General features: G+C 42.7%; 1 protein-coding gene across 5 annotated transcripts in view; it reads right to left on the bottom strand.

The window, feature by feature from the left end:
• Positions 1-23,313, bottom strand: part of ILKAP (ILK associated serine/threonine phosphatase) — a 63,002-nt gene that overhangs the window by 20,688 nt on the left and 19,001 nt on the right. For all 5 annotated transcript variants that reach the window (XM_048863163.2, XM_048863158.2, XM_048863161.2 and 2 more), the window contains 8 exons: positions 21,382-21,447; positions 20,882-20,938; positions 18,898-19,017; positions 17,775-17,901; positions 15,462-15,568; positions 14,843-14,936; positions 11,391-11,478; positions 5,567-5,688 (listed from right to left, as the gene is read on the bottom strand). In XM_048863163.2, the coding sequence (XP_048719120.2) occupies positions 5,567-5,688; positions 11,391-11,478; positions 14,843-14,936; positions 15,462-15,568; positions 17,775-17,901; positions 18,898-19,017; positions 20,882-20,938; positions 21,382-21,447 (781 nt within the window). The remainder of the gene's footprint in view (positions 1-5,566; positions 5,689-11,390; positions 11,479-14,842; positions 14,937-15,461; positions 15,569-17,774; positions 17,902-18,897; positions 19,018-20,881; positions 20,939-21,381; positions 21,448-23,313) is intronic.

Raw genomic sequence — 23,313 nt, 5'->3', positions numbered from 1 at the left:
GGGATATGCAGGACACAAGCCTTGGAGGCAGATTTTGTTTTTAAAGGAGCTGCGGCATGCAGAAAACATGAGTTATGTGCACAAAAAGGAGGGAGATACCATGTGCCCCTCCCATTTCAAGACTGTCAAGAGCCTGGGGACATTTGGCAATGGGCCTTTCATTTCCAGGTCACTGATTCAATTCCAGCAAGGTCAATAACCGCACACTCTAGGGATACCTAACAAAGCTTAAATACATCAAGTTATGCCCAGAGCATGGGATTTTTTCAAAAGCACTCAATGCTGGTCTAAATTTCTCCCCATGAAATCAACAAGCACCTTTAAAAATCCTACCTTAATCGTGCACCTGGCATAATTCAACATAAGGCACCATCAATAGTAGCAGAAAGCACTGAAAAACCATCTGACAGAGGCCTGCCTTGGCAGTGTCACTGTAGCTCCTAGTGGACAGGTATCCAAATAGAAACCACAGACAGGCATTAATCTTCACCCTCATTGGTAGCCTTAGCAAAACACAAGGGTTGGTCCCTGCATGTTAGGGTAGAGGTACAGGATAATGGGGAAAGTCTTACATAGCTGATGTATGTGCTATCTTTTATTTATTAGTTGTATTATAGTAGTGCCTAGAGACTATTGTGCTAAGTATTGTACAAACATAAGACAATCCCTGCCCTAAAGTGTAAGACAAGAGCCAACACACTGAAACATCATACAGGAGTAGAGAGTAACAAGAGGATTCTGACCACCATAATAAGCAGCTGTCACAGCAAACCAGCAGCCTAACCACTGACTTTTTTTTGTAAACACTGTGGCAGAGGTGAGTTTTACGGAAGGATCTGAAGGACAAAATGGAGGCTTTGCCCATACATAGTGGGTGGCATGGGAGAAAGCACGAAGATGCAGCCAAGAGCAATGAAAGCTGACATCAACGGTAGAGCAAGTTTGATAAGGGCTGACATCTCAATACCATTTATGAAATGACAGGCTGGGAAACATAGAATATCAGGGTTGGAAGGGACCTCAAGAGGTCATCTAGTCTAACCCCCTGCTCAAAGTAGGACCAATCCCCATTTTTTTCCCCAGATCCCTAAATGGCCCCCTCAAGGATTGAGCTCACAAGCCTCGGTTTTGCAGGCCAATGCTCAAACCACTGAGCTATCCCTCCCCCCCAAATAATAATAAGAAGCAGCCATGAAGGGCCTTAAAAGCGAGAAAACCGTATCATGCCTTCTTTCCATCACCCTCACTGACTTTCTAGCCATCTTAGAACTAGGGCTGTCAAGAGATTAAAAAAATTAATCGCTATTACGCACGCTATTAAGCAATAATAGAATACTATTTATTTAAATATTTTTGGATGTTTTCTACATTTTCAAATATATTGATTTCAATTGCAACATAGGATACAAAGTGTACCGTGCTCACTTTATATTTTTGATTACAAATATTTGCACTGTAAAAGACAAAAAAGTATTTTTCAATTCACATTAATACAAGTACTGTAGTGCAATCTCTTTATCATAAAAGTTGAACTTACAAATGTAGAATTATGTACAAAATAGCTGCTTTCAAAAACAAAACAACGTAAAACTTTAGAGCCTACAAGTCCATTCAGTCCTACTTCTTGTTCAGCCAATCGTTCAAACAAATTTGTTTACATTTGCAGAAGATAGTACTGCCGGCTTCTTGTTTATAATGTCACCTGAAAGTGAGAACAGATGTTTGTACAGCACTGTTGTAGCCGGCATCGCAAGATATTTACGTACCAGATGCGCTAAAGTTTCATATGTCCCTTGATGCTACAATCACCATTCCAGAGGACATACATCCAGCTGACTACAGGTTCTGCTCCATAATGATCCAAAGCAGTGCATGTTCATTTTCATCATCTGAGTCAGATGCCACCAGCAGACGGCTGATTTTCTTTTTTGGTGGTTCGGGTTATGTAGTTTCTGCATCAGAGTGTTGCTCTTTTAAGACTTCTGAAAGCATGGTCCACACCTCATCCCTCTCAGATTTTGGAAGGCACTTCAGATTCTTAAACCTTGGGTTGAGTGCTGTAGCTATCTTTAGAAATTTCACATCGGTATCTTCTTTGCATTTTGTCAAATTTGCAGTGAAAGTGTTCTTAAAAACAAACCACCAACATGTGCTGGGTCATCATCCGAGACAGCTATAACATTAAATATATGGCAGAATGTGGGTAAGAAACAGAGCAGGAGACATACAATTCTCCCCCCAGGAGTTCAGTCACAAATTTAATTAACAAGTATCATCAGCATGGAAGCATGTCCTCTGGAACAATGGCCAAAGCACGAAGAGGCATATGAATCTTTAGCGCATCTGGTACAGATATCTTGCGATGCCAGCTAAACAGTGCCATGTGAACAGAGGGGGGAGGGATAGCTCAGTGGTTTGAGCATTGGCCTGCTAAACCCAGGGTTGTGAGTTCAATCCTTGAGGGGGCCCCATTTAGGGATCTGGGGAAAAAAATTGGGGATTGGTCTTGCTTTGAGCAGGGGGTTGGACTAGATGACCTCCCTTCCAACCCTGATATTCTATGAACATCTGTTCTGACTTTCACGTGAAATTGTAATTAAGTGGGCAGCATTACCTCCCATAAATGCAAACAAACTTGTTTCTCTTAGTGATTGGCTGAACAAGAAGTAGGACTGAGTGGACTCGTAGGCTCTTAGGTTTTACACTGTTTTGTTTTTGAGTGCAGTTATGTAACCAAAAATATACGTTTGTAAGTTGCACTTTCAGGATAAAGTGATTGCACTACAGTACTTGTATGAGGTGAATTGACAAATACTATTTCTTTTATCATCATTTTTACAGTGCAAATATTTGTAATCAAAAATATAAAGTGAGAACTGTACACTATATTCCGTGTTGTAATCAAAATAGATATATTTGAAAATGTAGAAAATCAAAAATACTAACAAATTGAAATTATTCTATTGTTTAACAGTGCGATTAATTGCAATTAATTTTTTTTTAATTAATCACGTGAGTTAACTGCAATTAATTGACAGCCCTACTTTGAACTAATTCAAAATTCCCAACTGGCTTTTCAAAAGACTTTCCATGCAGAGACCTGCTCCATCCATATCTGTATCCCTTTGCCAATCCACTTACACTTCTCCTCCAATTATGGCCCCATCTCTGCTTAGGGCCCGATTCTTCAGTTGGTAGTTGCTTGTTTCTTCAAGCTGCCCCATCCCTCATCAGCTCACCCCCTATCTTTTCAGAGACACTGCCTATTTAGTTAAGCTTTACTGGTGTATCTTTATATAGTATCAATACGAGGGAGGGATAGCTCAGTGGTTTGAGCATTGGCCTGCTAAACCCAGGGTTGTGAGTTCAATCCTGGAGGGGGCCCATTTAGGGATCTGGGGAAAAAATTGGGGATTGGTGCTGCTTTGAGCAGGGGGTTGGACTAGATGACCTCCTGAGGTCCCTTCCAACCCTGATAGTCTATGAATACACAGCACTACTTGTATTATGTGATGACTAATACACAGAGGCAACTGCACAGAGACCTAAAGTATGTGTTACTTGAATGTAAACCTCTGAATCCAAAACAGTAGGCAGAACCTACTCCACCACCAAAAACTCAGATGAATGCCATTCAGGTGCTTCTCTTATTTGTTAACCTGCAATAATTCAGTGTGCTGACAGTTCCCTTCCTCCCTCTTTCTGTCATAAAACATTTAACCACTGAAACATGGGTAGACTCCTAGCCAATGGAGATGTTGCCTAAAGTCTGCAAAGAACTAAGAGACTTGTTCATCTCCTTCCTACTTGCAGAGATGGATTGGTGATAAACACAAATAATGGCATGTGCCCTCTGAAGATAAGGGACATGCCATTTCCAGAGAACGCTAGCATTACAAGCCTTAGCCCACCCATTCCCACACCCTGCAAGATAAGATTCCAGGGGAGTTTGAAGCACGTGCATTCCGAACATTTAGGAATTAAAAAAAAACAAACAAAACCAAACCACACATCTTTTCACTCTGATTTTGACTTCCCTGTAAAAAAAGTCAAGATGTAACTAGTTGAAACATTGACTGTGTCAAAAGGAAGTCTTCAAGAAAGTGATCAAGTATTAAAATACAGCAGATATTTAAGTATTAATATACACCAGACCGAAAGTGTCTATGTGTTCACATGCACACAGAGTGAGTGCACTTTAAAAGAAGTCCATTCCAGCTCTAGAAAGAGTACCCATTTTAAATATAGGGAACATCTCAAACCTTAATCACTACTAAGGGCTTGTCTATACAGTAAAAAGAAAAGGAGTACTTGTGGCACCTTAGAGACTAACCAATTTATTTGAGCATAAGCTTTCATAAGCTACAGCTCACTTCTACACTTTCCACAGTATGCAACTGATTAAGATCTTTTTATACACACAAAGCGTGAAAAAATACCTCCCCCCACCCCACTCTCCTGCTGGTAATAGCTTATCTAAAGTGATCACTCTCCTCACAATGTGTATGATAATCAAGGTGGGCCATTTCCAGCACAAATCCAGGTTCTCCCCCCCCGAACACACCCACCCACCCACCCTCCTGTTGTTAATAGCTGTTGGATTTGTGCTGGAAATGGCCCACCTTGATTATCATACACATTGTAAGGAGAGTGGTCACTTTAGATAAGCTATTACCAGCAGGAGACTGGGGTGGGGGGAGGTATCTTTTCATGCTTTGTGTGTATAAAAAGATCTTCTACACTTTCCACAGTATGCATCTGATGAAGTGAGCTGTAGCTCATGAAAGCTTATGCTCAAATAAATTGGTTAGTCTCTAAGGTGCCACAAGTACTCCTTTTCTTTTTGCGAATACAGACTAACACGGCTGTTACTCTGAAACCTTTCTGTACAGTGTATGGCAAGCTGGGATGTAAATCTACCTGGCACTAGCCTGCTGCTCACTAACTGTTTGGGTGGACCCTGCTGACATCCATTTCAAAGCAGAGTAGAATTTGAGTGTGAGTATATAAAAGCACACTACAGAACTTTCAGTGTGCATCAACAGGATCCATGTGGACGGTTAGCGAACAGCACACTAGCATGGAGTAGATTTACATCTCACCTTGCCATACATTGACCGTCTATACAGACAAACTCCTGGTTGATGAACTAAGGGTGCCACTGTATGCATAATATTTCAAGGAAATGAGGAAGCAGCTTTAGATACACTCAAGGAGCAATTTTTTGCTGTTTTAGTTTATATGTGCTTGTTTAGTGCCATCTGGCTTTCACTCAAAGACACATAACACTGCTCCACCCTCCTGCCAGTGCAACACAGTACCATGCCTCTAGGACAAATCCACCCTCGGTTTCTTTCTAAGGCCAGGAAAATTAATTTCAGCCTACCATTCCAGTTACAGGATTCTTGGAGGGCACCCCATAAACAACTGCTTCTCTAGCAAGATTCCTATGTGCCCTGATTTTCAAACATGGTAAGCACAATCAACTTCTATGGGAGCTGGGTGTGCTGAGCACACCCAAACCACATGAGAGTTCAGGCTCATTCCCATCTCTTCTCTTGTTTACCTGACATTTCCTCCAGCCTTCTGTATCCTCATTCGCTCCTCATATTGGGTAGGGTTGTGTTCTTTACTGAGACTTAAGGCTGTATGTTTTTGACTCTCCTCGTTGTAACGACACAAAATCGCCTGTGCTGACAAAAACCCCTTGTGAGTAAGTGGTGTTAAGCCTGTAGTATAAAGTTTCTACCAAACAAATGCAGAACAAAGGATCTCTTCCCTGAACAAAGGTTTTCAGGTTCAATTCCCCAGGAAATAAAAACTCATGGCAAGACCAAAAATTATTGTACTGAATTTCATCCCTTTGGCAAAGAAGAAGATTGATCTTAAAATTATTTTTGAAATGCAAGTAATTTATGGGATTTTTAAAATAAATTGAAGACACCACTAACTAAAAGATATAATCAGGTATCTAGCACAACCTGGAGTCCACCAGGAGACAGCTAAAGAACACAACAGGTTTGCAGAAGGGCATATCATCACATAATGGCAGACAGCTAAATATCGACAAGTTTTTTAAGTGCTTATATACAAATGCTAGAAGTCTAAATATTAAGAAGGGCAAATACAAGTGCCAGATATCAAATGAGGATATTGATATAATAGGCACCATGGAAAATTGGTGGAATGATGATAATCAATGGGACACTAATACCAGGGTACAAAATATATAGCAGTGGTTCTCAAACTTTTGTACTGGTGACCCCTTTTACATAGTAAGCCACTGAGTGCGACCCTCCCCCCCTGTATAAATTTAAAACACCATTATAAATGCTGGAAGGCAAAGCGGGGTTTGGGGTGGAGGCTGACAGCCTGTGACTCCCCATGTAATAACCTTGTGACCCACTGAGTGGTCCCAGCCCCCAGTTTGAGAACCCCCAATATATAGGAATGACACATGCTGGTGGGGAAGTGGTACTATATGTGAAAGAAAGCATAGAGAGTCAAATATAGCACAAATCTTAAAATGAACTAAACTGTACCAAAGAAGATCTCCATAAATAGAAGTTCCATGCTTGAATAATAAGAATATAGCAGTAGAGATACACTACTGGCCACCTGACCAAGACGGTGATTGTGACTGTGAAATGCTCAGGGAGATTAGAGGCTATAAAAAAACCCTAACAAACAGAAATCTCAGTAATAATGGGGGATTTCAACTATCCCTACAATGACTGGGTACATGTCATCTCAGGACAGGATGCAGAGATAAAGTATTTTGACACCATAAATGACTACTTCTTGGAGCAGTTAGTCCCAGAAACCACAAGAGGAAGATGAAATCAAGAATTGCGTCTAAGTGGAGTACAGTGTGACATGGCACTCCATAATGTTTTATGGAAATATGCTTATGAATGAATATATGACATAACTGAAATACGTTTTATGCTACATATGCCGTGTAACATCTCTCTGCAAAGGTTATGATCTACTGAATATATTCATCCTATTTTATGCATGTATCATTTCTGTGTTCTAAGTTATGAATACTGGCTGTGTACTTGTTTAATTTTAAATAGCCTAATTAAAGCATTTGGTCAGCTTCTTTAGAAAGGAATTTGCAAGTTAAAGTTCCCAATCAAGAAACACTTAAGCTAACAATGAACTTGGAGAGCTTTCCCAGGAATGTGGCCTGGCTGGCAAGGAACTCAGTCATGCTTGGACATGTGATTTGCCCATGTGATTCCAAAACTCTATCTTGGAACTGGATTTTGCATAGGAGAGGAGGGGGTCTCCAACCACAGTTCTATTTAAGCCCCTGGGAGGCCCCTCTATTTTGTCTTCAGCTGGCTCAAGAGATATCCTTTGTGGGTGGAGAGGCTATCTGAAAGAAACTGGAACAAAGGACAGTAACCACGGGGGGTGGGAGTGATAAAATCACTTTTTACTTAATTAACCCAGAATATGTATTAATACCTGGGGGGGGGGGGGGGGAGCGGCAAACAGCTGTGCATATTTCTCTATCAGTGTTATAGAGAGCAAACAAACAAACGAGTTTATCTTGTGTAAGCTTTATACTGGGTAAAACTGATTTATTTGGGGTTTGGACCCCATTGGGAGCTGGGCATCTGGGTGTTAGAGACAGGAACACTTCTTAAGCAGTTTTCAGTTAAGCCTGCAGCTGTTGGGGGACATAGTCCAGACCTGGGTCTGGGTTTGCAGCAGGATAGTATGTCTGGCTCAAACCAGGCAGGGCACTGAAGTCCCAAGCTGCCAGGGGAAACAGGCTCAGGGGTAGTCTCAATACCTCAGATGGCAGTTCAAGGGGTTTTCTGTGATCCAAGCCGTCACAGTGGTGCAGCGAGCACAGCTGATTGCTTTGAGATACTGGTAGTGATTTTAAGTGAGTTTTCGCAGAAAGAAAAGGAGTACTAGTGGCACCTTAGAGACTAACCAATTTATTTGAGCCTAAGCTTCCATGAGCTACAGCATCCGATAAAGTGAGCTGTAGCTCATGAAAGCTTATGCTCAAATAAATTGGTTAGTCTCTAAGGTGCCACTAGTACTTCTTTTCTTTTTGCGAATACAGACTAACATGGCTGCTACTCTGAAACCTGTCATTAGAGTGAGTTTTGGGCGTGGTGGCTGGAGAACAGACAAGTGCCTGGCTCTGTGGATGAGGGGAAAGCAGTGGACGTGTTGTTCCTTGACTTTAGCAAAGCTTTTGACATGGTCTGCCACAGTATTCTTGCCAGCAAGTTAAAGAAGTATGGGCTGGATGAATGGACGACAAGGTTGATAGAAAGCTGGCTAGATTGTCGGGCTCAACGGGTAGTGATCAATGGCTCCATGTCCAGTTGGCAGCTGGTATCAAGCGGAGTGCCCCAAGGGTCGGTCCTGGGGCCGGTTTTGTTCAATATCTTCATTAATTATCTGGAGAATGGCGTGGATTGCACCCTCAGCAAGTTTGCAGATGACACTAAACTGGGAGGAGAGGTAGATACGCTGAGGGTAGGGATAGGATAGAGTGGGACCTAGACAAATTAGAAGATTGGTCCAAAAGAAATCTGATGAGGTTCAACAAGGACAAGTGCAGAGTCTTGCACTTAGGACGGAAGAATCCCATGCACCGCTACAGACGAGGGACCAAATGGCTAGGCAGCAGTTCTGCAGAAAAGGACCTAGGGGTTACAGTGGACAAGAAGCTGGATATGAGTGAACAGTGTGCCACTGTTGCCAAGAAGGCCAACGGCATTTTGGGATGTATAAGTAGGGGCATTGCCAGCAGATCGAGGGACATGATCGTTCCCCTTTATTTGACATTGGTGAGGCTTCAACTGGAGTACTGTGTCCAGTTTTGGGCCCCAAACCAGACGAAGGATGTGAAAAAAACTGGAAAGTGTCTAGCGGAGGGCAAGAAAAATGATTAGGGGACTGGAACACATGACTTATGAGGAGAGGCTGAGGGAACTGGGATTGTTTCATCTGCGGAAGAGAAGAACGAGGGGGGATTTGATAGCTGCTTTCAACTACCTGAAAGGGGGTTCCAAAGAGGATGGATCTAGGCTGTTCAGTGGTAGCAGATGACAGAACAAGGAGTAATGGTCTCAAGTTGCAGTGGGGGAGGTTTAGGTTGGATATTAGAAAAAACCTTCACTAGGAGGGAGGTGAAGCACTGGAATGCGTTACCTATGGAAGTGGTGGAATCTCCTTCCTTAGAGGTTTTTAAGGTCAGGCTTGACAAAGCCCTGGCTGGGATGATTTAGTTGGGGATTGGTCCGGCTTTGAGCAGGGGGTTGGACTAGATCACCTCCTGAAGTCCCTTCCAATCCTGATATTCTTTGATTTGTTATTTTCTGTTTGCTTATTTTGGGGAAGGGAATAGAGGCAGGAAAAATCAGCAACGTGAGTGAGACTCAGAAAAAGATAGAACTGCACAGGTTGCAAATGGCTGAGAAAGAAAATGAACTTAGAGGACTGATGGAATTAAAACAAATGGAAATTAATGCAGAGACAGCCAGGGAGGAAGCTGCCCACAAAAGGGCAATGGAAGCAGAAGCAGCCAGGGACAAGAGAGCCCTGGAGTTAAGAGACAGAGAAATACAGGCCCAGAAGCATAAACTGACTGTTATGGAGTAAAAGAGACAAAACCCTCTAGCTGCTGGTTCCACTTCCCCAAAAATCGACAAATGGGAGCGACTATGTCCACAGTATGATGAATCCAGTGATACTGCCCAATATTTAAATCACCTTTGAAAGACTGACCATACTATCCCTGAAGATCAAAAAATGACCACATTGATTGCAAAATTGGCAGAGCTCTGGACATATTCAGTAAGATGCCTAGTGATGATGCTTCAAACTATGGTAAATTTAGGGAACTGGTTTTGAAACAGTTTCAGATTACACCTGAAACCTACAGGGTTAAATTCAGGAGTCTTAAGAGGAGATCTGGTTTGAGTAATGTGGCTTATATAAATGAAGAGAGAGATTTGGTAGATAAGTGGGTGACGGGGAAAGGCATTACAAGCTTGGAAGGAATGTGTGATTTGGTTACTCAGGAACAATTCCTGAATATGTGCAGTGATGATGTAAAACTGTATTTGTGGGATAAAACGGTGAATGCAGTGGGTGAATTAGCTGGGTTTGCGAACTCTTACGAGCAATCACAAGCTGCAATTAAACATAAACCACTGGCAGAGGGGTACAGGGTTGGGGGAAAGCAGAATCACCGTTATACCCCGGGAAAAAGGAGGCTGGGCGTTCACCTCCCCACTCCTGTTACTCGTCTCAAATCTCCTGTACAAGCAGAGGAGCCCAAGAGGTGCTACCATTGTAAGTCCATTGAGCACCTGAACAATAATTGCCCTTGGTTAAGAGGGAACAGGCAGCAGGTAATACATGAAGCTGCTGCTTCTCAGAGCCAGGCTGCTGCTTCTTTCCACATAGGATTTGTAAATGTTGCTTCTACACAACCAAGCAGTTAGCATATGCATGCTGTTAAATTTAATGGGAAAGTACTTGTTGGTTTAAGGATAGAGACTTCTGTGGTCAGGAGGACCTGATCCAGGAGGATTTGTTGCCAGGGAAAATTGCAGGATTAGAATTGGTGAGAGGTTACTAAGTCCGTGCCCCTTTAGCTAAAGTACGCATGCAAACTAGTGATTTGCAGGCTGAACTGACTGTTGCAACAGTGGCACACAATTTTGCACTGTTTCTACTGGAGAATGATTTCTTTAATGTGGCAGAATCTGTCCCAGGGTTGGTTAGCAGTGAGAAAGAATCTTGTGCTAAAAGCCCGGGGGGAGGGGGGGAACACAAGTGAAGTCACATGGACTGCTGGGGGAATAGGAGAGTTTCTCTTAAATTCCTGTGAAAAAAAATGCAGCTTTAGGGGCAGGAATGGGCTTAACTTCCTGTTCACTCCCAGGAAGTCATCGAGTGATTCATCCCAACATCCACTCCCAGCTTCTGGCAAACAGAGACTGTGGACACAGACTTCCTGTTCATCCCCTCTGAAGCACCTGACATTGGCCACTGTTAGAAGACAGGATACTGGGATAGATGGCCCATTGGTCCAACCCAGTATGGCCGTTTTTATGTTCTTGTAAGTTAGAACCTAGAGGGACACACAGCTACTCTAAGTCTCAGCCTCTTCAAGGAGGAATCTTTGTAGGAACAGTTGGGAGCTCCCAGCTACTTCTGTCCAGGATCTTCCAGTGAAGCTCAGTAAAGAATGATTGACAAACAATTAATGTAATCAGTGTAATCAATTACTTTAGCATCTCCCAACCGGAATCCCTATAAAGGGTGGAAATCCATTCCTCCTGCAAGTACTGGGGATGTTATACAATTAAAATCTACATAGTAGGTTTCTTAGTGTTACTTACCCGGCTGTCTCCAAGGTTGGCAATGTAAAGGATGTTATCCACAGCCAGGACACAGGTTGCTGTGGACCCATCCTTCCACGCAGGCTTCCTGGAGGCACCAGAAATAAGGTTACAATGGAAAAAGCTAGTTTTTGTTAGAGGTTAACCCAGTGTTCTATTTCTAAAGGTTCAGAGAACCCTGCAAAGGATGCCTCCATTGCAAGACATTCAGAAGTCAACTAGCACAAAAACGCCAAGATTCTGTTTGGGAGTTCTCCCCGTTTTGCTCACAGGTTTTTGTTAAATTAATTATATAAAACAGGTTTATACAGACAAGATACATACTAAGATGAAGACAGATTAGCAACATAGAGCAGCAATTTCTAACTGTGGGTGGCACCCCCAAGGTGGGGTTCTGAGGGATGGCTGCAGGTAACAGCTACCTCTCTGCATTTTTCTTCTCCTCCCATTCCATGCTACACTCAACTCCAGGGAACTCATTTAAGGGTATGACAGAACAAGTTTCACAGTAACTGCCTAGCTCTCAGTGCCTAAAAAATAATGGAAGTTCTCCTTAAGTGGCAACTTCCATAGAGTGCAGGGCAGGTGGATGGTGAGGAACTAAACAGTAACAGAGGAGAATATGCAATCTACTCACTGCTCCCCTCATACCTGGTATTCCTCACTCATACTATTTCAAATCATCACCCACAGTACCCACCATCCTCCAGCTTCAGTAATCCCCACTCCCTGTTTAAGTTGTTTTCCGGACATTTGGCTTTCTGTAGTTCAACAAGTGTCTAGACAGCATAGTGTAAAATCAGACATGCTGCTTGGATTATAGCTGCAGCACTGTTTTCCTTACTGTGGACCAGACATAACAGTATAACAATTCTGAGTGTCATTTCTTAAATTTATCTGCTCCTAAATCATCTTTCATTTGTGTTTTCCTGATGCTGAAGAGCCTAATTAAATTTCTCCATAATTTCAAATGCTGATGTAACTAACAAGTTTGCAAATGCAGCCGTGTAGATTACAGAATATAATATATACAGGTTAGATGGAGTTTTGTTTTTTTTAAAAACACAGGTTTGGGAAAGATATCAAATAATTGTTTTAACGAATTCTGTTAGTACTTTTTAGTGCCTACACTGGTCACGTTTGTTTTGTTTAACTGGTTAGGGTTAGAGGGCTGAACTGGAGTTTGGTTTGTGATGTTGTACATATGAAGTGAAATTTCTAAGCTCATTGCTAGATGTATCGATATTCTCTCCAGATGTGTTATAGATGAAAAGTTATGAAATGGAAAGGATATGCAAGGCTGGTAACCAAGTTGGATTAACCCAGCATGTAACTTGTGTAACAAAGTTCCTCCTCTGCCTTGGTGGGTCCTGCGCTTATTGGCGGATTTGCTTGCCTCAGAGATTCACGGCAGCCCTCAGTTTGGCCACTTTGCTAATGGCTCAAACCTGCCATCCACTCAGCTAACCTTATGACTGGCCAACATGGGGGAAAACAGAGAACAATCCCCGCAGTCTCTGTGTCCCACCTAGTGGGTCGGGGACAGGCCAGATCCCTTTCCAATTTAGACCTTCCCTTCTAGTGTTTCTCACAGACCAGGTCAACTCCTCCTGTGTCTGATCATGAGTTGGGGGGAACCTGGGCCCATCCTCTACACCAGGTTCCAGCCCAGGGCCCTGTGGATAGCAGCTGTCTACAATGTTCCCTGTATCAGCTGCGTGACAGCTACAACTCCCTGGGCTACTTCCCCATGGCCTTCCCACAGCACCTTCTTTATCCTCACTGCAGAATCTTTCTCCTGAAGCCTGATCACGCTTGAACTCTTCAGTCCTCCAGCAGCATGCCTTCTCACTCCCTGCTCCTTGCGCACTCCCCTACTAACTGATGGGAGGTCCTTTTTAAACCAGGTGTCCAGATTAGCCTGCCTGCCATAATGATTCTACGAAGTTCTTAATTGGCTCCAGGTATCTTGATTATCTTGCCTGTCTTAACCGGTTCTAGCAGGTTCCGGATTGCTCTAGGGCATCCCCTGCTCTGGACACTCAGGTAACAGAAAACTGTTTATCCAGTGGCCAGTATATTTGCCTTCTAACAGACTCCTGTACCCCACTGGTCTGGGTCTGTCACACTTGCTTAAGTATAAAGCGATACATGGTGGCACCTCAAAGCGTTAGTGGTGTTCCCCCCCACATGTGGGGATAGGCTGTGTTTTTCCTCAAGGAAAATAAGTCTCCATTAGAACAAAGCTAAGAAAAAGTATAGTCCGTTAGAAGGACGATTCAAATATTAGTTGTTAACCATCAGACCATCCATCCTTTAGAGCAGGGGTTCTCAAATCTTTTCTTTTTGAGGCCTGCCCAACATGCTATAAAAACTCCCCGGCCCACCTGTGCCACAATAACTGTTTTTCTGCATATAAAAGCCTGGGTCAGTGTTAGGGGTAACAAGTAGGGCAATTGCTCATGGCCCCACACCACAGGGGACCCCGTGAAACTAAGTTGCTCAGTCTTCAGCTTCAGCCCCGGGTGGCAAGGCCCTGGGCTTCAATCCAATGCAGTGGGGCTTTGGCTTTCTGCCCTGGGCCCCATTAAGTCTAATGCCAGCCCTGCTAGGCGGACCCCCTGAAACCTGATCACAACCCCCCAGGGGGTCCCAGATCCCTGGTTGAGAACCACTGCTTTAGAGAGCAGTCTTGAAAATAATGCAAGCTTTAACTAGTAACATGGGACAGGCAGATAAAAGTTTAACTACATATAACTTAAGGCATAAAAAAAAATAATCTCAGTGATTCACTAGAATCCTTGGTCATGACCATTGCTCTATGTGGGAGCATATCTGCTGGTAGCCACCTGAATTCTGGATAGAGGGCGATGCAGAACTCCCTGAATATCTGGAATTCCTTGTGCTAGGAACATGTCACTCTGTCATGCTATGAGCTTGCAGATTTAAGTTAAAAAACTATTGCTATCACTTGATATCTTAAGTTATTTGATCGTTAACTGTTATTTTAGTAATATGCAAGATCTCCTTGGATACAGGTCACAAAAGGTGCTATAGAAGTAAGGGACAAAAGCCAGTTTTGGCTCACATTCTGGCCCCATAGTGCCTCACTCCCCATGACAATCCTGGTCTTACCCTTACAGGGTAGGGTAGCCCTATGCTGCTGTCCTGTACAGCCTGTAGTGTAGGGGGCAGGGTTGGAGTGCACTACACTCCAGCTATTATGGCCACTCTGCCTGCCTATCAGCAGGCATTGAAGGCTGCGGCTCCAACTTGCATACAGGCCAATTGGAATCTTGGCAAGAAGCAATGACAACTTAAGGTCACCTTTGTCCCATTGTAGGAGTTGCACCTTCTGGCTGTACCACTCAGGAGATAACTCAGAATCGGGATCTGGGAGAGGTAGACATTTTTAATAGTTACAAGTAGCTCTGGGGGACATTTATACTTACTGGCTGGAGGCCTGCTTCAGGAACTCCTCATCTGTATGTTTGAAAGAGTCCAAAAGGCATCTTTTCACTGTTTTCTCCACACTGACTACCTCTCCTGTAACACAAGAGAAAGTAGTGTATGCTCCTTTTGAAACACCATGCTTATCTAAACCTTGCCTCCTTCCTCACCTGTCTGACATGCATAAACAGGTCACACTGCACACATTAGTTACATAGGGCAGACATGACCCAAGTGCCCAACTGCCAAAGATTCAGATATAAACGTGCATGGCCAGCTTGTATAATACAGCCTAGTTATTCACCCTTGAAGACAAGGGACACCTATTGTAATGCTATTATTTTCCTCAGCCATATTCATACATCTGCTATGGCTATTCCATAGAGTTTGCCTAACCTAGCTAACACCGTTATGGCTTTTGGCTTGATAGCCTAACAAATCTGCTCAACAACTTATCACACCTCTCCTGTCTCCAGCCTAGAGGCATGGTCACCCAATACTCCACACACAGCTATGTCCCTGACTCGGGCTATCCAAAGTAATTTCTTAATGGACACACCACAGCAGCAAGTCATGAGGAATGACAGATGATGCACATGTCCCCATATGGCCCTCTCCTACCTTTAGGAAATTTCCTAATCAGGTTTTGGTGCAGATTCTGTGCTGCAAATTTTGAAGCTCGAACTCCCCCATGGCCATCAAAAACAGCAAAGTACGAGACACGGGTTCTGCAAAGGAAGAAACATGAATGTAAACTAGCTGTGAAAGGGCTGATATCAACCAGAAGTTAAGATTTAGTAAAAAGAGGCTTGTGTCCACAGCAGCTCTCCCAACCTGTATTGGAACAGAAAATGCAGTGCTTCCTCTAAAAAGCGTAGAGCTAGCATGTATGGAGTACTAAAACTTTCCCCATCTCCCCTAGGAAATGAAGGAAAGGAAGAGAGGCTATGGCCCCCAGCTACATTTAACAACAGCTAGACATTGCACCTCATGGGCACTCCAACTCTGGAGCCTCTATCCAACAATTTCAGAATTTGCTATTCACAGATGCCAATCCAACACATCCCAGAATTCTCTTCATGCAGAATGGTTGCTACAGCTGTGCAATACACAAGAGACGTGGGGACATACTAATTATTGTCAAATTGCCTTTTGTTCTACAAGCTTTAGATCACATATTTAGCTTTAAAAGAATGTTTTTAAAATGATCTTTTATGGTCTGTCAGTGTTGCTTTTAAAAATGATACATTCCACCACTTCCCCTCAAATTAATTATAACTTTCAGATCATTAAAGTTGAGAGTTTGATACCTGATGGCTTCTCTTCTCCAAGTATCCAAGCTCCTCATCACTGTCACACCTGGGATTTTAACTAACTGTTGTGAAACCCCAAAGGCAAGGCTTAAAACAGCTATACTCAAGTTGAGAGCCTTCAGGTATCTTGTGCCTGATATCCAGAGGTACTAGGAGGAGTTGACTGAAGTCAACAGGAGTGGTGGGTACTCAGCACTTCACGTGGAAAAATAAATAAATAAAAATAAGGAAGTCAGGTCTTAGGCACCTGATATGGACCACCTAACAAATGAGGCACCTTTTGCATCATCAAACCTTACATGATTTTCTCAAAGTCAGTGGCAGATCTAGGAATACAATGCAGATCACCCACACCACCACACAAAGCAATATTTAGTCACAAGCAGTAGTTGCTCAGAGTGAGGGATCACTGTCAAGAGCTCAGGCAAAGTTAATGGGAGCTCTTTCATCTTTTTGTCATGACTCAGCAAGTTAAGGAAGTATGGGCTGGATGAATGCACTATAAGGTGGGTAGAAAGCTGGCTAGATTGTCGGGCTCAACGGGTAGTGATCAATGGCTCCATGTCTAGTTGGCAGCCGGTATCAAGTGGAGTGCCCCAAGGGTCAGTCCTGGGGCCGGTTTTGTTCAATATCTTCATAAATGATCTGGAGGATGGTGTGGATTGCACTCTCAGCAAATTTGCGGATGATACTAAACTGGGAGGAGTGGTAGATACGCTGGAGGGGAGGGATAGGATACAGAAGGACCTAGACAAATTGGAGGATTGGGCCAAAAGAAATCTGATGAGGTTCAATAAGGATAAGTGCAGGGTCCTGCACTTAGGACGGAAGAACCCAATGCACAGCTACAGACTAGGGACCGAATGGCTAGGCAGCAGTTCTGCGGAAAAGGACCTAGGGGTGACAGTGGACGAGAAGCTGGATATGAGTCAGCAGTGTGCCCTTGTTGCCAAGAAGGCCAATGGCATTTTGGGATGTATAAGTAGGGGCATAGCGAGCAGATCGAGGGACGTGATCGTTCCCCTCTATTCGACATTGGTGAGGCCTCATCTGGAGTACTGTGTCCAGTTTTGGGCCCCACACTTCAAGAAGGATGTGGATAAATTGGAGAGAGTCCAGCGAAGGGCAACAAAAATGATTAGGGGTCTGGAACACATGAGTTATGAGGAGAGGCTGAGGGAGCTGGGATTGTTTAGCCTGCAGAAGAGAAGAATGAGGGGGGATTTGATAGCTGCTTTCAACTACCTGAAAGGGGGTTCCAAAGAGGATGGCTCTAGACTGTTCTCAATGGTAGCAGATGACAGAACGAGGAGTAATGGTCGCAAGTTGCAGTGGGGGAGGTTTAGATTGGATATTAGGAAAAAATTTTTCACTAAGAGGGTGGTGAAACACTGGAATGCGTTACCTAGGGAGGTGGTAGAATCTCCTTCCTTAGAGGTTTTTAAGGTCAGGCTTGACAAAGCCTTGGCTGGGATGATTTAACTGGGAATTGGTCCTGCTTCAAGCAGGGGGTTGGACTAGATGACCTTCAGGGGTCCCTTCCAACCCTGATATTCTATGATTCTATGACTCTTGTGTACTACAATGTTATTCCCTGGCTCTGGAGGTCTGGCATACTTACATTTGAGGGGGCAGGGGTCTGCACTCCTCAGTGATGTCATTCAAGATGACATGTGCATCCTGCATCTCTTCTCGTTCACCTTTTCTCTCTGCCATATAACCTTTCAGTCCAAAGATGCCTCCAGATGCTAGTGAGAAACAAAGCAAAACTTAAACACATGAAACGTCTCCATCTCCTGAGCCTGATTTACAAACTTGTGATCATTTTGCTCTATGCAAGATTCTGAAAATCCCATGGCATCATGACAAGAAGCATGTCTTGCCCTGCATGGGCTATACTTGAAATTAAAAAAAATTTTTTTTTAAAAAAGGGTCAGCTTTTGGAACCTTTTGCTGAAAATGACATGCTGTGTGACACTAGTATTAAGTGTCCCCACATCAGAAACTGTAAGGCAGTTTGCATCCTACTGAAGCAGGACAACCATGCTTGAGTGCTAAAGCTACATCAGACTGGGATATCACGCATGACCAGGAGAGGGATGCACTCCATGGAAACTCTTTTGATGAAACAGTAAATCTAATGAGGCTGCTAACAATAGATAAAATAAAGCTAAACCAAATGCTGTTTCAATCAAATTTATCTTTCTTGGTTTGAACCTACTGAACGAATCCAGTTCTCAAAGCCTAGTGCAATGTTAGGAAATCTGTATCACTACTGTGTTTTACACATCTGTACCAAAAAGCAAGCAAGCCAGATGTGAAAGTTTAAGCCAGTTTTCTCAGGATTTCTAATTTCATTGCAACCATTTGATGGAGTGACAAGATGCTAGCGGGGCAAAGTGGTCTGAACCTCTGCCAGGAGTCAGACAGTCACTTCCACACCTTTGCTACTCCAGGACTTGTGCTCTGACTGCAGGTCTCTGGATGGTTGTGAAAGTACCCACTATTATACTTCTGGGCTGGTTCAGCACAACTGCTAATAGCCTCCCAAATGAATACCTAGGGGATGCATCGAAACCCTGGGATCTAAGTATGAACTCTGCCAGCAGGCAGCACACTTCATTTCTTAAAAATAACCATAGAAAGTGTACTAAGGAACCAAAGATGAGCTTTGATCTGCACTTACTCAACCCAACTTAAAGAGTACAAAACAGAGTACATTTGTTTTCAAACTGTCTGAAAACCTTTACAAACTTTCTTTTCCACAAGTTCTTCATGGCCATTCTTCTCTTCCTCTGAGACTTTCCTCTTCTCTCCTTTCCCATGATTTCCTACTGCTGAGACCTGCTCAGTGATGCGTGAAGCTAGAAGACAGCAAAAATTCAGATATCTGAAGACTTTGCAGAAGTGTTTTCTGCCCTTTTTTGTTTTTATTGACGGGAATCACTCACCTCTTACACTGAAGAGAACAATTCCTTTTACACTGAAGGATTATGGACCTACAGTACTACTACTAGTCTGGTAAATTTTGGTTGGCAGACTCCCCTCTCCCCCACTTTGGTCCTGTCGTTAGTTTCCTAGCTACCAGACTGATCTTGGTTAACTGCTTGGATATGTTAAAACCAAAAGTTTAAAGCTGAGGAATTTCTAGTTTTTGCAACATGACTGTGTGGAAGTATAACATTGTATAAGTATAAGGTTGTATAAGGGGACATGCTGGATACATTGTATATGAGAGGGCATGCCAAAACATGTTACAAAGTATCTGAGGGAGCACACCTAGGGACAGTTAGCTTTTGAATGGAGAAGCAATTAAGATAGAGCCAGCACATCTAAGAAGCAGGCATCAGAATGGAAGGTGTGAAGGGCAATTAGTTAAGTTAACTGGAAGCTGTTAAAGGAGATTGTTAAGGGTGGCAGGTAATTGAAGATACGTGACTGGTCTCAGGGATCTCAAAGGGTGGTGACTAAAATCTTTTTCTTCTTTTGTCTGTAACTTCTCTGTAAGTTGTTCTCCAAAAAACTGTATAAATTAAGAGACAAGCCCCACTCGGGGGGCTCACTTCTAAATGTTTTATTAGCAAAGCTGCTCTGCTAATACAGAGTGGTCTGATAAATTGTGAGTCTGAGTCAAACTTTTTCATGCATGATAGTTGTCAAGGATGGTTACTACTTTCTAGGACAGACAATACTATTCTTATATAGAAGATATACAAGAGACAGGATGGACTACAAAATAAAGTTGGGGGTGATGAAGCAGAAATATAATTATCATGGCATCTGAAGGGACAGTGGATTCAATGCTCATGGAATGAATCTCCTCCTAGTCCCTAAGGACTATCTGTCTACACAATGAAAATTTGGCAAATCTGGCAGTCTTGCTTTAAGAGGAATCCACAATTGTAACAGCAGTAGGCAGTTTTGGCCAAGATCAAGTCACAGCAGCAAGGCTGTATGAAGCTTGTGCAGTGCTTAACTGCGGCATGTATAACTATAGCCAGTGCTCTCTAAAGTGAGCAGTGTAAAGTTCACTCCAACCTGCAAAAAGCATAAAGTACAACAGTGGCTCTCAACCTTTCCAGACTACTGTACCCCCTTCAGGAGTCTGATTTGTCTTCTGTACCCCCCAAGTTTCACCTCACTTAAAAAGTGCTTGCTTACAAAATCAGAAACAAAAATACAAAAAAGTGTCATAGCACACTAGTACTGAAACATTGCTTATTTTCCTCATATTTTTACTATATAATTATTAAATAAATCAACTGGAATATAAATATTGTACTTACATTTCAGTGTACAAACAAGTCATTGTCTGTATGAAATTTTAGTTTGTGCTGACTTTGCTAGCGCTTTTTATGTAGCCTGTTGAAAACTAGGCAAATATCTAGAGGAGTTGATGTACTCCTGGAAGACCTCTGCACACCCCTGGTTGAGAACTACTGTATTATAAAACCCATTATCTGCAGTCTTTCAAGGACATCAGAGATGTTATGGAAAGGAACCTGTGCACTTGTTTCTGCAGATAGATCCACATTTGATTAACTTAGATTTTGTGTTACATGAATATGACACCACTACCAGTGCAACTGCCCAAATACTCACCAAGATACAGGCAAGATTGTTGGAACAAACAAGATGAATCACAATCCCAGTATGATAAGCTATGCTGACAAATTCCATGAGGAAAGACATGTATGGAGCCTTATGAAGGCCGTTACAGTCCCTTACCTGAGTCCCCACTGCTAGCTGGTGGGAGATCATCAAAGAGCAAAGGTCCTCCTGTCCCTGAAACACAAGAAAGCAGTCAACATGTAAATTGAGTGCCTCCACCCCATGAGCAGAATTCCGATTCTGTCCCACAGACATGTGAAAGCTACAAAATGCCAGCTTACTCAGACCAGATCAGTTTAAATGCATATCTCTCCAGCATATAAACAATTATTAGCACACAATCGGAGGACCTAGGCCTTATACTGATGTTTTTAATATGCCCCATGTTAACATTTCAAAAAATATGAAAGATCCATATTAAGATAGCAATTTATATTAGTTGAAGAAATGAGTGAGGAGGAAGAAGATGGACACTCAAACATGTAGATATTCTGAAAGATTTTATCCTATACTTATGTATAATTAAAAAAGGTTTAGATAAAATTTCAGCGTGAGAAGAGATGCTGATGCAAACAGAAGCTAGGCAGATGCCGACAACACGATTAGAGTCCTCTTACCTGAGTCAGCACTGCTGACCGGTGGAAGATCATCAAAAAGCAAAGGCCCTGTCTGTGCTTCTTTACCTAAGACACAGAGCAGAGTCAGAACACACTTGAAAAGTTATTCACGGGAAGAAAAGGAATGCCCCATTGTTCTAGAACAATCCTTGCCCCAAATGACCCTCTCCACCCAAACTATAGACCACTACTGCACAAGACAGAAACTGCCACTTTCCTGGAAATCGTCAGAACTCATTTCTAGCTAAAGCACTTCTGATTTACAAGAGTTAAAATGACTCCTTTAGAAACCTCGGCTATTGTAGGAAATAAAGGGGCAGAAATTCTTTTAGGTTATTTCAGATAACACTGCTAAGTATTTACATGAAGACCAAAGGCCTTTAGCAGAGGACACACAGAAGCGGCAAATGGAAGAAATCTGGATCATTAACACTGATGTTCTAAGCACTTTGAATTCCCCACAGAAACTGCAGTACACCTCAGTTCTTCTACCATTCTGCTCTCTTCCTTTTCTACTAACCAGGGCTTTTTCTTCTGAACCACATCCATCTACCCTGCCGAGCCCTTGGCTTTCAGTTCACAGCAAATACCTAGTAGATGTTCATGTCCTTACAACCATCTGATGTCATGTATGATTAAGAGCTGGGACATCATGATTATTCACAGTATTTGTTGCATCCGATGAAGTGAGCTGTAGCTCACGAAAGCTTATGCTCAAATAAACTGGTTAGTCTCTAAGGTGCCACAAGTACTCCTTTTTTATTCACAGTATGTTACTTGGAGAAAGGAATGCTATCAAACAAATACTACAACGCTGACTGTGACTGTGCACTCCATATGATGTTATGAAAATATACTATTGAGAGTGAATATAACTGGAATATGCCTAATGCAAAAGGTCTCTTGTAAGGTATCATTACAAAGCTTATAAACTACTGTGTGTGTGTTCATCCTATTTGTATAAACATATTCTTGTATCTGAAACTAGAAATATGAAATATAACTCTGAGGTCCTATTGTAATTATGCAAAGTGTGGGCCATTAATGGTGGCTTTGAATCTTGATGGCTCCCATTAACCAGGGCAATTGGTTGTAAGTGGCTCTGTTTACTTGTAAGTCTCCCTGTATGCTGGCAAGTGGGTAATGAAGTCTTACAGTGACGTGATCATGTCACCTGAACTGAAATCCATCTTTAACCCGGTGCTTTTCCATTTAGAAGGAGGGGTGGGAACCCAGAGAGGGACAAAGGATTCCCGTCTTGTGCAAAAGATATATAAGGGGGTGGAACAGAACAACGGGGGCTGTAGTCATGAGAAATCCCCTAGCTACCACCTGAGCTGGAACAAGGACTGTACCAGGGAAAGGATTGGGCCCAGCCTAGGAAGGTGTCCAGTCTGTGAAAAAAAGCTTATTGAAATATCTGAGGGTGAGATTTTAATCTATATTCAGTTTTCTTACTGTATTAGGCTTAGACTTGCGTGTTTTATTTTATTTTGCTTGGTAATTTACTTTATTCTGTCTGTTATTACTTGGAACCACTTAAATCCTACTTTTTGTATTTAATAAAAATCACTTTTTACTTATTAACCCAGAGTAAGTATTAATATCTAGGGGAACAAACAGCTGTGCATCTCTCTCTCTATCAGTATTATAGAGGGCGAACACTTTATGAGTTTACCCTGTATAGACTTTACACAGGGTAAAATGGATTTATTTGGGGTTTGGACCCTATTGGGAGCTGGGTATCTGAGTGCGGGAGACAGAAGCACTTCTTAAGCTGTTTTCAGTTAAGCCTGCAGCTTGTAAGGGCACATGGCTCAGACTTGGATCTGTGTTTGCAACAGGCAAGCGTGTCTGGCTCAAACAAGGCAAGGCACTGAAGTCCCAAGCCGGCAGGGAAAACGGGTTCAGAGGTAGTCTAGGCATAACAGG

This window comes from Caretta caretta, chromosome 9 (assembly GCF_965140235.1).
Source record: "Caretta caretta isolate rCarCar2 chromosome 9, rCarCar1.hap1, whole genome shotgun sequence".
NCBI classification, from domain to species: Eukaryota; Metazoa; Chordata; order Testudines; family Cheloniidae; genus Caretta; species Caretta caretta.
This window is presented reverse-complemented; position numbering and strand designations above follow the sequence as displayed.